The sequence below is a fragment of the Sinohyriopsis cumingii genome, chromosome 1 (genome assembly GCF_028554795.1).
Source record: "Sinohyriopsis cumingii isolate HCF-2022 chromosome 1, ASM2855479v2, whole genome shotgun sequence".
NCBI lineage: Eukaryota > Metazoa > Mollusca > Bivalvia > Unionida > Unionidae > Sinohyriopsis > Sinohyriopsis cumingii.
The window spans coordinates 174,472,536-174,488,249 of record NC_142961.1 but is presented as its reverse complement, the minus strand read 5'-3'; the positions used below and the strand labels follow the sequence as shown (position 1 = coordinate 174,488,249).

Sequence of the window (15,714 nt, the reverse complement as noted above, 5' to 3'; positions counted from 1 at the left end):
CTCTGTCTGCGTGGGTTTGAGTCTAAAGCCCGGCTAACATGGGTATGTGAGAAAGCCTGCCAGTAGCTTCTCATGGGTCTGTGGTTCTTCCTGGGGTTTTCCCGGGTTCTGCCTCCACCAGTTATACTGGCTGCCATGTATAGCCTATCTTGTGCTGAAAAATGGCGTTAAACTCTACAACAACAACAACAATCAGGTAAAACTGGCATTCCAAATTTAAACCCAGCTAAAGAACAGGAGCTTAGCCTTCCTTCCTTGGCATGAGTCAGTTACAGTGACATAGTTTTTATGCTTTACAATGCATTTTGTTTAGCAACAGTACATTATCCTCACACAAGGCTCACCAATTCTAACATTAACCTCCTAATGCTGAGCACCACATAAGGCAGCTGTTGGTAACATTTTTATAAGGCTGCATCTACGGCAAATGCTGTAACCACTTTGGCCACCAGAGCGGTCAGTTACAGGGACACAGTTTCTCTCTCACACATGCACACACACACACACTGCTCCAACTTAATAATATACTGCTCCCCTGGGAATGGAAAGATACAACAAACACTGGTATATCAAAATACTGACAACAAAAGTCAAGTATCGATAATTTATTAAAAGGTTTCATCCCATATTCATTTAATCTAAGAAGTGACATCAAACAGCACACAGACACTTGCAGGAAAGCTTCCTATAACTCAGTCTATCTGATGAATTAGGATATACAACATCTATAACAAAGCAAATATCAGCAATACCTTTTTATCAACATGAAATAAAACTGAACTTGTTTCCAATTTATTTTATGAGAAAAAAAAACAATAGAAAAAATATATTTAATATTATAGCAATGGTTTCTACACTTAAGCATTTAGAACAGATAGGAATCATTTGTCAGTGGATATCTATAGCATCTACAGGCAACTAATTATGTACCTTTATGACAATAATTATGTACCTTTATGACAAATGGTTCACAATAAACATTGTTCATGCAATAGATTCTGTTAACATACAGTTCACTCACCTGAGACCCATTAAAAATTGAAATTTAATAACACACTTCCACATGTATCAAAGACTGGCAAATATACATTTCAGAAATATGGCAAATACAGTAAAAACTGTCATGAGAGATCACTGCTATGAGAGACCATGTGTTCTGTGAGACCAGGATCTCCATGTACAGATTTATTGACTATATAGTGCTATGACCTGTTATGAGAGACCACTTGTCTTGAAAGATCATTATTTTTGACAGACTGGGTGGTCTATCAAGACAGGGTCTATTTTATACAGTACAGAAATATCATTGTGGATATATTAGAGACTGTTTTATCAGGAATATTTGGTTTTTTTCTCAGCATTCCATTGATGAGGAAACAACTTTCCCATAAACACTGTATTAGCACAATGGAATAGTAATAAAAAGATCTCATAAAATACAATTTTAGCAAAATAGGACTTTCAAAATATTTAGCACTTACTTAAATGAGGTGCCAATATTGAACCCATTACTACTTGTTTACTTCACATCAGGTCACTAGAAAATCATGGCATTTTTATTGGTACCCAGTATGGAATGATTCTGGATTTATTTAACATTAGCAAAGTGCTTGTACTGAACCCAGGTTGGGTCTCTATTTACCCATTATCATTTTATACAAGTCATTAAGAAACATCATGAATTCACCTCACTAATAACCTTAATGACCTTTCTTTAACATATTTTCAAATAATTTTCCTGCAGAGGCAAGGCTCAGAAAAGCGAAGATGTTTTTAATAAATAAACATTAGTTTGTTGTGTCATAAAACAAAAGTCTAGTCTTGTTCCTATTGTATTGGTATAACCTCATAACAAACTTCCAACTGACAAAAATTTAACTTCTTATGGGGGGGGGGGTAGCCAGGAATAACCTTACCAATGAGATGAACTAATATTCTGTTCAATCTATTTAAAATATAAAAAAATCTGGAATTACCTATAGAATATGTTGCTACATCATCGAATATGTGAACAAATAATTAAATATCTTGTACAAGGATGTGGAAGATAAATGAGTCGCAAAAAAGTTCTTAACCAATAAAACAAAACAAAAATTAAAAAACTTGTCAGATGTGGTGCATTAGGTACTTCTGTTTTTATACAAAACAAAAATTAAAAAACTTGTCAGATGTGGTGCATTAGGTACTTCTATTTTTATACAAAACAAAAGCAGTCTCTTGTATATATAGCTGTTTGTTATACAACACAGAAACATTTCTCATATGATGAACTTGTAAACCAAAGGGTTATATTTCATGGTTATTTACAGTGTTTGAGGTCTCAGCACAGGATGGTCCGATATTGTTCACCTGGCTTACATAAGTTAACCCGTGACTATTTTACTAAGCTGGCTGATGTAGTACTGTAAGAACATAACCCTATATAAACAATCTCCTAACATATGTATCATGTAAATATTACCTGTTTTACTATGGTCCGAAACAAAAAATTTCCAAAGATAAAGGCATACTTAATAACTTATGCACAACACAGGACTCATTTCATAAAATATCCAGTATGTCTGGTGAGTGCCGTAACATTTACTTTAATATGCAAAAATCTTACTCCTAATAAAACTTACTGGATATTTTGATGATATAAAAAAATATCTGATCAGAAATAGTCCATAACATGTTGAAAAGTTCAGCCAATCAGATGCAAAATCATTCCATTAATTTGATAAAATCTTGCTCCAAACTGTACTCATCTGAGATCTTGATGATTTAAGTACATTTATCATGTTTATTTAAACTCCAATTAGAAACAGCCTCCAGAGTGGAAATGAGCTCAGCCAATCGGATGAATGCTCAGTTTGCTAATATGCATGGGTCTCATTATCAAACTAATGCAAGATATTGATCACATACTTTAATTCTGATCCAACAAGTGGCTTCCAGATCTATGACAATCTCAGTGAATCAATGTCAAATAGTTCATTAATATGTGTGGGTCTCACATGTTATAGAAATCATCCAAAAGCTTGATGATTTAAGTCCTTATTCTAAGGTTGATTAAGTCAAATCATAAAAATAGCTTTCAGAGATGTAACAAGCTCAGCCAATCAGATGCAAGATCACATCATTAATACACATGAATCTCAATCAGCCAATCAGATGCAAGATCACATCGCTAACACACATGAATCTCACTCATGACTGTACTTATCCAAGATCTTGATGATATAAGCCTACATTCCGAGTATGATCAATATGTTTTCAAAACAAACAAATATATAATTTCTGGGTGGGTGGGGGGGTATAAAGCTCAGTCAATCAAATACAAACTAATCTTGTTAATATGTAGGGAACATGATATTTATCCAGATGTTGAAAATCAAAACCCACAATCCAAGTTTAATCAAAACTGGATCAGAAGTATGATCTCCAGATTGTTAACAAGCAATTGTTGATGGATAGATGACACATGATAGGTGATGAATGGAAGACACAGAGCCATACCATAAGCTCATTTGGTCTAATAACCAGGTCATCTCAGAATAACTAAAAGGCATTCCTGCTATCTCCTGAACCAGCTGGGGGCCAAGCTTTTAATCTTGGATTGTTGTTCTTTCTCTTGTAGCATTCTGGCCTGCATTTCTTGCTGCTCCTGTTACAAACAATGCAATGAATCAGATATGCACTACCCATATACAAAATTAATACCATATTCATTTGTATATAACATGTCCTGAATTGCATACAATGGAAACCTAGTACCATCCATACATGTGATTCTACCAGTGGTAGGAAAAATTTACTGTTTTTAAAAGTCATCTATCAAACACACTGCTTTTGTGTTGAAATCTACTGCTTTTGAACAAAAAAGATTTATATAAAATACTTAGAAAACAACAAACAAACAAACAAAAAAATCAAATGAACAAACACAACATCGAGTATGTTCCAGCATGCTATGACTAGTGCCATGATGTTTGACTGAGTAACGTATTTACCATATATATTGGGACATGATAAAATAATTTTTTTCCTGTCCCAGAAGGTATGGGTAAACTTTTTTCACCTAGGACATATGTTCCAAGACTTAAGAAATAAAATAAATTTGTACTGAATTTGTGCCCCCCCCCGCATGTAGCAATAAAATAGAAACAATAATAAAAAGGAAGAACTATCCATGTATTGTTATCATTTATTCCTATTTTTCATCATGAACATTAAAGAATAAAATATATCCACAAACTCCATATATGTAGTGTTGGCTTCCATACTGTAGTGTGTATCGCTTATGTCCGATAACACACGACACGTTGACTGACACGAACATTGAGAAACAAATTGTGTTTGGTTGTGCTCAAAGGTTTGAATAAGTTATCCAAATAAAAACTTCATCCAACAAAATCGCAAATGAGAGGGAAATAGTCAACCGATATCTTGAAGACAACTGTCATTCACATATGACACTATCTTGCAAATAAAAATCATTATTTGAAAACACATTACTTGAGTGCAAGTGACAATCTTTTCACTAGCATGGGTTACAAAAGTATCATTAAAGCAAGTTATCGCTGTGTATACTATTTACCCGCAAACATCAATGCTGTTTGTATTAATTATAACTACAGATGCCAAGCACATAGAAACCCAGTTGGTGAATAAACAAGACTGGCACCAAGCAGTGAACTCATTCTTTGAACATATCAACAGGACATCAAAGACAAAGATTATTTTTATTACAAAGGAAGCCGACCTCAGAAGCCAACTTCTGGATAGTTTAAAGCCAGTTTTTCTTTTTTAAAGGCTATCAATACAAAGGTTATTTTATTGCAAAGCAAGCTGAGTTTGGAAGCTGACTGTTTTTTTTTTTAAGTCTGCTGATTTATTTTGTTGAATATATAAAGACGTCCGACATATGGATGCTAACTTGGGTTCCTATTCACAGGAATTTTGAAAACAAATTGAAACAATGGAACAAATTTTAAAGTGACACAATGTAGTGCTTCATGCACGGACATCAATGACCCAGCATCGCCCCGTAGATTTGGAGAAAATAAAGTCATTTTATGAATTTGTGAAGGCCAGAAGAGAAGTATTCTTTGAACTAACTGATAGGACATCAGAGACAAAGGTTATTTTTATTACAAAACAAGGGGACCTTGGAAGCCAACTTTAGATTCTTTTAAGTGTGCCAATTTTAAAATAGTTTTTTTTTGTTGAATATACAAAGATGGTCGACATATGGAAGCAAACTTTTCACCAGTATTCATGGGAATTCTGAAAATAAATTGAAATAACGGAACAATTTTTAAAGTGACACACTATAACGCTTCGTGCACAGACATTGATGACCAAATGTTGCCCAGAAGATTTGGAGAAAATAAAATCATTTGATGAATTTATGAAGGCATGAAGAGAAGCTGATAATTTTGCCAACAATATGATCATTAACATGGATGAAATTTTAGTGTACTTTGATCTCATTCCTGGACAGACTGATGATAATATGGGGATCAAAAGCGTGAGAATTAGCACAACTGGTGCAGATTTGAAGAAGAAAAAAATCTTACTTTAGTCCTTGCAGTTTCTGCTTCAGGTGAAATGTTGCCTCTAACGATAATTGTGTGTGTAGGCAAGCAGCAAAAGTCCTGAGTCTGCATTTTCTGTTTCATACAAAGGTCCTGAGTTTGCATTGTGTGTTTGTGTGAAGGTCCTGAGTTTGCATTGTGCTGTATTTCATGCCAAGGTCTAGAGTTTGTATTGTGTGTTTCATGCCAAGGTCTAGAGTTTGCATTGTGTGTTTCATGCAAAGATTTCGAGTTTGCATTGTGCTGTATTTCATGCCAAGGTCTTGAGTCTGCTTTGTGTGTTTCATGCCAAGGTTCTGAGTTTGCATTGTGCAGTATTTCATGCCAAGTTCTAGAGTCTGCATTGTGTGTTTCATGCAAAGGTCTAAGAGTTTGCATTGTGTGTATCATGCAAAGGTCTAAGAGTTTGCACTGTGTGTATCATGTAAAGGTCTTGCATTTGCACTGCATGTTCATAAAAATGACCAACCTTTACACTGGCCACACACATATAATACTAGTTGGGTAATGAAATATAATCTGTAATACGACTTTTGTAGATGAAATAGTTTTGACCTCAACTGATTTTAAGTGGTAGAATGGAACTTAACAGAGCCAGGTTTCAGCTGAATCCCAGTTTATTAGTGTTATGGTCAAAATTACATTTGAATCAGATAGTACTTTTAACATTCAAGAATCTTTCTGTTTTCTAAAACGTTAATGATCATTGTCATGGTGTTGATTTATGCAGTGACATGTACCATATATACTTGTGAATAATTTGGATCCAAATAACACATATCTTTATGTCGCAACTAAACGCACTGGCAGATCGGGGTCTATGCTGTTTATTCTATTGATTACTAAACAAAAAGCTATTTGCTGTTTCCAGACAGACCCAACTTAAACACGAGTATATGATACATGATCATCCTTGTAAAATTAAACCTTATAACATGCAATATAAATAACAAGAGTTCCTCGATGGGCCTGATGCTCTACTGGGTGAAATGAATTTCCAGGAATTTAAAGTAAGATCATTTCTTCCTTTTAACTGTCAAGTGTTGAAACCATATCTGACATTCTTCAGTGATAAGAAGATTTTCAAATAAGCTGCTGTTGTACACATACTGCCTGACATTGGCACCATTTTCATATTGGACAAAGCAGATATGATTGAAGTCCTTTCGTGAAAACCTCATGCCATGATGATCATTAATTCAGAGGGAGTAGTGATAACAAGATTTTATAAGATACTAATTGTGGCAGCCACAATGGATGTCCAACAAGCACCATTTTCATTTAGAACTAACTAGGTATCATGAGAAGCCTATTGGTGAAAATCAAATGCTGATGTAGCCTACCATTCAGAGAGGAGTAGAGATAACAATATTGTCAAGACGACATATTCTGGAGGAATAGCGATAACATTTTCAAGATGTTTGCTTTGGCGGTCATATTGGAAATCAGATCAACACCATTTTCATTTTAACACCATCTGGACATCACAAGAAGTGTTCTGGTGAAAACCAATGTCAATATGACTTATTGTTTAGGCAGAGTCGTGATAACAAGATTTTTATGATAGCTGTCATATTGGATTTCAGATTGGAACCATTTCCATTTAGGACCAGATACACACCATAAGAAAATTTTTAGTCAAACCTCCATTTTTTTAAAAAAATGACCATCTGTTTAAGATTTTCAAGATGTCTTTGCTTGTGGCCATATTAGATATTGGATCAGCACCATTTTCATTTATGACTGACTAAATATCATAACAAGTCTTAAAAAAACAAACAACATGATAAAATGATCATCCATACAAGAGTAGCGATAAAAAAAATTTTTAAGCATGGCCACTGTTGCAGCCATATTGGATGCCCAAGAAGCACCTTTTTCATTTAGACCAACTAGACATGGGATGAATGAGTGTGCAAAATTTCAAAACAATCTTCAATGTAATTTAGCAGGAGTAGTGATAACAAATTTGTGCTAAAGGATAGACAGACAGACAACAGACCATGGTCTATGACCAGTAGAACTAAAATATGTCAATATTTTGGGCAAAATGTTCAGTTTATGTGCTTGAGTCTTTGCAAGTTTTCTTGCATGGGTGAAAAACATTCTGGTTTCCAATCCTCCCCTTTGATATTACCTTTAACACATTAACCCCTGGAGCTTTTTGTCATTTTCGACTGAAAATCGAGTAGGAAACACATTTTGAAAGCTATTTCTGAATAGATTCGAAAACACCAAATCCCCGGTCATCTTTCAATAACATACTGCCTAGTTGTGTTAGAAACATTGTTTTTCATTGGCTGTTTGACTCGCACATGAGCAGAATGGTAAAAAATGGAGTTCTTTTTTTGTTGTTGTTGCTAAATGGAACCATTATTTTTGTATGTAGACCACTCTTTATTCCAAATGCCCATCTTATCCTACTTTTTGCAAAGGTTCATCTGTCTGTTTGCAGTTCGTACCGGTTTGCCTTAGATCTGAGACCAAAAAGTCTAAAATCCAGACACAAAATCGGATTCCGACTATGGGTGAATTTTGGGTAGAAAAAAGTCGGCTCCAAAAAATGAGGTTTTATTTCTCTGTATTTTGTAGTGCAACTGGATATTCCAGATTATTTGGTATCATTGTAGAGCTACATCTGTCTACCTTTCTATAATACTACCCACTTTAGTGTATCATGCATGACCATGACACTACAGAGCTCGGCAGTAGGCTACTACCTCCTGCCCCATTAAGTCGTTGCTAGGGGTTAATGTGTTAAGAGAACCAGATAGAACTGATGTGGCTCTCTAGCAGAAAAAGATAGAGCTGATTTGACTTCATTAATAATTAAGTTCAGTAATCTTAAACTTGGGATTGCTTACCCTTAACTTCTGCTGATTTTCTTTAAATTTTTCTAAAGGATCATCAAATTCACCATAGTATTTTAGCACTGGCCTTACATCTTCAACACCTGAGGCAGCAAGTGCTGAAATAAAGAGATGACAATATAATGGAAAGCATCTAATGTAGGTGTGTTATTGCTCACCTTCCATATGTTACCTGTGATATTTCTTTTAGTTAACATTGACATTTTTCATAAAAGTTGACTGGCTACAAAAGATGACAGAGAGTACTGTCATTAATTTAAACACTGGAAACCATATTTTTTCTGGACACCATATTTAACTTTTTGGGATAAATTTCAATAGTATTAAAACTTTCTGGACAGTAAGCATGTCTCTTAAAACCAATAAAAAGCAAATTTTATATGTGAATTACATTTATACAGGAATACTTACTCAATCACATCAACATTTAGGGAATATAAATAAGACTATTAATAAATTCATCTTTTATGCCTATATCATAGACAAAGGGCAGTAACTCTTGTCCATTACTTCCCCTTGCCACTGCTAAGGGTCGCCAGTTTTAGGTTGAGTGAACTACCAATGATGCTCACATAACAAGGTGGTTGGGAGCATCTTCAAGTAATATGAATGGGTATGTATTCTCAGAGAAACAATTTACTATAAATTTTGCTTACTCATCTGAATACATTTTCCACTCCCATTAGCATTAGGAGAATAGGTAATATCAGAAGGGAATGCTTAGCATCCTACCTAATTCTTAGGTGTCCTTATAAGGAAGAATGACTGAATTAGCACGTGAATGATAACCTGTTTGTCAACTTATAGCAACACAACTTGTGTCAAGTGATCCGTGACTGCTCTATCAGGCTAAACAGATGACCAATGAAGTCTTCTTACCATCAAAATTCACTGGTGAATCCAGTGTAGCTATGAGACTGTATTGGTTTAATTACGCCTGGGCTGCAGCCACAGGAACCAGCTGATTCAGATTTTGTCTCTGTGTTTAAAATGCTGGAGATAAAAACTTGTTACAGCTGACTGCATGCCAGCCAACATCTTTGATGTCTCAGATCAAAACACTGTCTTTCAATTCATGGCTTGAAAAGAATGCTCAAATTTCTAAAGCTGAAATCCTCACATGGTGACTTTGAGCTATTGAGACCTCAATGTACACCAAGTGTATAACCCACTAAAACCAGGAAGACTGGGCTTCAGAGGTGATATCCTTCCTTCTCACCTTCACAGGAACAAAAGAGTTGTTGCCACGACTTGTCTCTGTGCACTTCAGGTAGTGCTTGAGTACACGGAGAAGATTTTGCATGGCCAACAGATTCTATTTTGGAAACAGGATCAGGGATTAAGGTCGATTCAAATCAAAGTTGGTTACTAGGCCTGAAAGATTTTCATCATGACCAATGTCTCCTCTGCCATGATCCCTGGATGTGTCAGATATGAAGTTTTAGCCTTTTATGGTAATTGGTGCCAACACTTTCTCCTCATTGAGCCAGAGGAAAAAAGTAATCTAGTTGAGGTATCAAGGTACTCAAAGGGATGATGCAACTGACTCAACACCAGACCCTGAAAACATGCCTCATTTCCTCATAAGCATTCAGAGTGGATGGCCTTCTTGCTCTTGAGATTCAAAGATCAAAGGTTTGATTTCTTTCTCTTCCTAGGTTGTCCTGAAAAGAGCCAAGTTTTGAAGGAGAAGATGGTCTGGGCAGGAGTGAAACATTGCAACCTTGGTTGTTTTAGAAAATTCAGCTTGGCAGTAATCTTCTGGTGGGACTATAGCTAGTTTGATCAAATTGTTGAACCAGGACTTGTCCCATTTCAGAGGGGCTATCAAAATTATCTTGCAGTTCTAACTGCATATTTTCCATATTAATTCTAATAACTCATTAGTATTCCTTTCTATGTAATTGCCCTTACCTGACAATTAATAACAGGTATTCACCACATTCTGTTCTATGTAATTGCCATTAGAATAGCTATTCATCCAAGAATACCATAGAAATGCACACAACCAATAACTTCTTTCTGACAATTTTATCTTATTTTAAACCTTAGCTATGTAAAATAACAATGTGTAAAAAAGTTAAATACTCCAACGTTTCACAAGTGATCATTCTTAAGCATTCATTACAGGACTACTAAATATATTTTATCTGTAATTACTCTGAAGAAAATTTGCCACATCCTCCAATGCTCTATCATCATCATTTCCCTTCCATCTCTTCAATTTCAGTGTGTTCTCTTTCTGTAGCTGGAAAGAATTCTCATTCCAGTCTAAGAAGATCACCTTGGATAGGTCACGATTTAAACAGGACAGGTCCTACAAAGGAAAAATATTATTTTGTATTACGCAGTTGGATAGGTCACGATTTAAACAGGACAGGTCCTACAAAGGAAAAATAATATTTTGTATTACGCAGTTGGATAGGTCACGATTTAAATAGGACAGGTCCTACAAAGGAAAAATATTTTGTATTACACAGTTGGATAGGTCACGATTTAAACAGGACAGGTCCTACAAAGGAAAAATAATATTTTGTATTACACAGTTGATAATTTAGTTTCAAACCTAATGTATCTTATTAGGGGCATTCTTTTTATCCTTAACATGTATGCAATAAAAAATGCTTAATATTAACCAGCAAGTTAAACAATATATAAAGCACCTGTACATAAATTAGGCTCTTTTTGTTAAAAGCCCATGTTTCAACAGTCAATGTAAAATACAACTGTCATATTTAGGTTAAACTCCAATGCATTTGTTCTGTTTCTGAGCAGAAAGTTAAGACTGCTTTAGAAATTTCACTAATTGCTGAATACTAGATTGGCTGTTTGAAGGATAAATGATAAAATAAAATAATTAAAAATATGGACTAAAATTTCTGATATCCAAATGATGTAGATCTCAAATAAAATATGGTATATACCATATTTTATGTAATACTAGCACAATGCACTATGGTATATACCATGTTTGATGTAATACTAGCATAATGCACTATGGTATGTACCATATTTAATTTAATACTAGCACAATGCACTATGGTATATACCATATTTTATGTAATACTAGCACAATGCACTATGGTATATACCATATTTTATGTAATACTAGCACAATGCACTATGGTATATACCACATTTAATGTAATACTAGCACAATGCATTATCGTATGTACCACATTTAATGTTATACTAGCACAATGCACTATGGTATGTACCATATTTAATGTAATACTAGCACAATGCACTATGGTATGTACCACATTTAATGTAATACTACCACAATGCACTATGGTATGTACCATACTTAATGTTATACTAGCACAATGCACTATGGTATATACCACATTTAATGTAATAATAGCACAATGCACTTATCAAATTATCTGGACAAATTTGGCAGGAAGAGTGTGGGGTGTCAAAGTTTATCATGTCCATAACAGCTCTGGTTACCTAGTGGTTGAAGCATCTGCCTCGGATTTGGGAGGTCGCAGGTTTGAACATCGGCTCAGTCATACCAAATACTTATAAAAATGAGACTAACAACTACCTTGCTTGGTGCTAAGAATTAAGAGGTTAGTGTTAGGACTGGTCGGCCTGGTGTCATGATAATGTGACTGGGTGGGACATCATGCTACATATCTGTGGCATGATGCCCCAGTGAGTCATCACTATAAACTGCCACACTACAGACATCATAGCGATATGTCTGAAAAATTGTTAAAGCTACATTAAAAATCTAAATCACACACACTCATGTCAAAAAACCCATGTCCTAGTGAAGCGTGTACATATTAGAAGAGTTACCCCCCTTGTACCAACTAAAATAAATGCAAGTTCATGTTTTTCGATTGATTTAACCAGCACAGTTAAGGTGGTAACATGGCACCAGTCATGGAAAGTTCCAAGAAGATCTGGATGTTCTAGGCATCATGGATTTGCTCTTAGTTTTGATCAGAAAAAGAGAGGTGTGTATTTATTAAGGAATGTGCAGGTATCACACCAACTATGATACACAATGAAAACCAAAAATGAAAAGAAAGAAAAAAGACAATAAAGTACCTTATTCTCCTTCTAACTAATTTATCTAGAAATCTTAAATTATCTCAATATTTTCAAAAATGAGAAAATTGGCATTGTTAAAATTTGCTCCCCTACAGAAGGGAATGGATTACAACTAGAAATTGTCCACTCTCTGTGTTCATCAGCATTGATTGTCTTCAAAACTCATGTCCAATTAAACAGAAGAATTCTATGAGAAAGTTTTAAGTAAATTATTGTTCCAAGAATACTTAACAGATCACATTAATGTCTGGAAATAAAATGCTGCCATGTCTTAAAACCAGCCCTTCTGAAAGACAAAAACATGTCTTTCCCATCTATGTATCATACAGATGTACCAAGTTAAAATCTATGGAAGGAAACTTCCATATACCATTATGATTACCTCCTCCTGCCACTGCTAGGTATCCACCCAAAAACTGCTTTTATTCAGTTATGCCTGAGCAAAACTTTCAAGGATGTGTGCATTCAGAGGAGGTCTGGATGCGAGCAGATAAGTATTCTCTGACAAACATAATTTACTATAAATTTTCTTTCTCTGTCAAATACTTGACCCAAACACATTAAGGTAAGGACAGTAAGTAAAAGGAAGAAGAAATGCATGAGCATACAACCTCTGCTGCATATATCATTTGAATGAAATAGGGTTCCTACATGAATGACAAAAATGTTTCTCTATAAAAAAAAAGCAGGACAACCAAAGGTCAGATTAAATGCAATGTCTACACAAAGATAATAAAAAATGAATGACATTTTCTTACCAATAAAAATTCCAGGTGCATTCAATGAAAGCATTAAACCTATGCACATGAGGAGGTTGAACTGTTGTTAACCGAGTCTAGCGGTCATCTAGGCTACAGGCCTCACCATATTCAATTCTATTCACTGTGGCACTAGATCTCAGAGGCAGAATTTTGAAATGCTGGACCATGCAAGTGAGTCACATCATTTATCCCTCTGTTTGAAACATTGCATTCAAACACAAGGCTCAGAGAAATTGGTCAGATCTCATGCGTGTATCTGGTTTTGTGAAATCTAAGAGCATGCTGAGTGTAGCATATATGTCAAGGCTTAAAGGTCATGTTGTTAATTTTCCAGCATTTTCTAGAAGGAAGAGAAATCATGCCTCACAACTGTGTTTTGTGTTTCAAGTAGTGCCTAGGAGCACAGACCAAGTCTTGCAGATCTGCCTCTCCCAACATATCAGTCAAGGAGAACAAGTGAATTATTACCTTCTGGAAATAGTTTGGATTTACTAAAAAGACATGTAATTCACTCATCCTAAGAGCCAAAGTTTGGACTATAGAGAAGCAAGGTCTTGTACTTATCTCAGCTGAGCCATGTCAGAAACCAGGAAAGGCTTCATTTGGGGAACAAGATGAGTGACAGGGCCATAAAATGGTCAAAATTGCCTAGCAAGTCTGACAAATCCTTTTCATGGCATATATCCTCTCTCACATGATGTCTGAATGTGTCAGAATCATGAAATGTTATCTCTTAATAGTAACGGGATATAACTCAGATAAACTTCTTCATTAATGAGTCAAAGAAACAAATATGCAAACTGAGAGACTTAAACCCATCAGGAAGTGATGATGTTACGTTGGTACCCACCCACAAACCTTTTCCCCTCGTAACCTTCAAAGCAGTGGTGACTGTTCTGGCCCCGTTAAAAAGAAAACCCATCTGCAGCAGATGGCAAGGCTGGTGAGATTGTAACTAAACCCCATGTGCAGAGAAGCATTAAAAGAGATTACTCTTGTACATTTACTAACATCTTAAACTATTGATCAAAGATATAACTGAATAACAAACAAAAATTAAAATTTGCTCTTAGTAACCGATTATAATCGATTATCAGTTGGTTAAGTGGAACCGATTATTGATTATGAATTTCTGACTGATTCCCATCACTACCAGTCATTTTATCACTCCCTGTTTGAGGAGGTACATGACCACTACGAGTCTGACAGTAAAAAGACTGTATTTCTGTATGTGTTTCACCCAAATGGAATGGCTCATCTCCACAAGGCTGAAGTAATGTCTATACATAACGATGGCCTGTCATCATCAATGTCTATATCTATATGATGGCCGGGTGGTCTAAAGTGCTCTCCGTTACGGATCACTGCCATCTCACCTCTGTCTGTGTGGGTTTGAGTCTCAGATTCAGCTAATGTGGATATGTGAGAAAGCTTGCCAGTAGCTTCTTGTGGGCCGGTGGTTCTTTCCGGGGTTTTCCGGGTTCTTCCTTCACCATTAATACTGGCCGCCATGCATACTCTATCGTGTGCTGAAAAATGGCATTAAACCCTACAACAACAACATAATGAAGGCCTGTCACCATCATCCATGTCTATATCTGCATAATGATGGTCTGTCATCATCATCAATGTCGACAAAGTCTGAGACTTTGTATGTCGTATTGTTTGTAGCTGGAGAAGGATATCTTAAAACTGAATTCCGTCTTTAACATTATTGGATTGGATAATTCTGGCATTTCCATTTCATCCCCTTCATGGAGTTGGGGATTGTCATCCTTGTTTACACCTTGGGTCCATGGGTAAAACATTCCATATGGCCATGATGAGGTTGTATTGTCAGCATTCACCATTTTGCCCACAGGATGTTCCATTATGTGTGGTGTTACAATAGAATGCTGGTTTAGTGAAAGCAGCTTGGCTTGGTTGGACAGCTCTATCAATAAGGCCTGTTTTCTGACCACATGGCTCATACTTTACATGTGTTGAAGAGCAGATTGTACAGACAGCATGTTTCATGGATGTCCTCAACAACCTTGAATTATCTGCATATAGTACCCTTTGTTTTCATCTCTGTGATGAAGAAGAGAATAAACAAATAAGTGCATACAACAAATATACATAAAATTTGAAATAAATGCCAACTGTGTTACAAAAAAGACTTATAAATGGAATAATTGCATAAACACAGTGCTTGGAAATATTCCACTGGCGAAAATGTGTTAGTGCTCAGTGTCAGTTGTGACATAAACAAATGGTAAGACAATGCCAAAATATCAATAAATTCAGTGTTTTACAAAATGTTGTAGGCACCATATAAAACATCATTATGACTTACTGTACCACTAATGTAACATAATCACATTATGACTTACTGTACCACTAATGTAACATAATCACATTGTGACTTACTGTACCACTGATGTAACATAATCACATTAT

At 35.5% G+C, this 15,714-nt stretch overlaps 1 protein-coding gene across 1 annotated transcript in view; it reads right to left on the bottom strand.

Annotated features, from left to right (window-relative positions):
• Positions 1–2,080: 2,080 nt before the first annotated feature.
• The window catches only part of LOC149808411 (mitochondrial import inner membrane translocase subunit TIM50-like), a 56,424-nt gene continuing 42,790 nt past the window's right edge, over positions 2,081–15,714 (bottom strand). The window contains exons 8-10 of the mRNA XM_089976848.1: positions 10,610–10,766; positions 8,444–8,547; positions 2,081–3,646 (exon numbers count right to left, since the gene is read on the bottom strand). Of these exons, the coding sequence (XP_089832974.1) occupies positions 3,557–3,646; positions 8,444–8,547; positions 10,610–10,766 (351 nt within the window). The 3' untranslated portion in view covers positions 2,081–3,556. The remainder of the gene's footprint in view (positions 3,647–8,443; positions 8,548–10,609; positions 10,767–15,714) is intronic.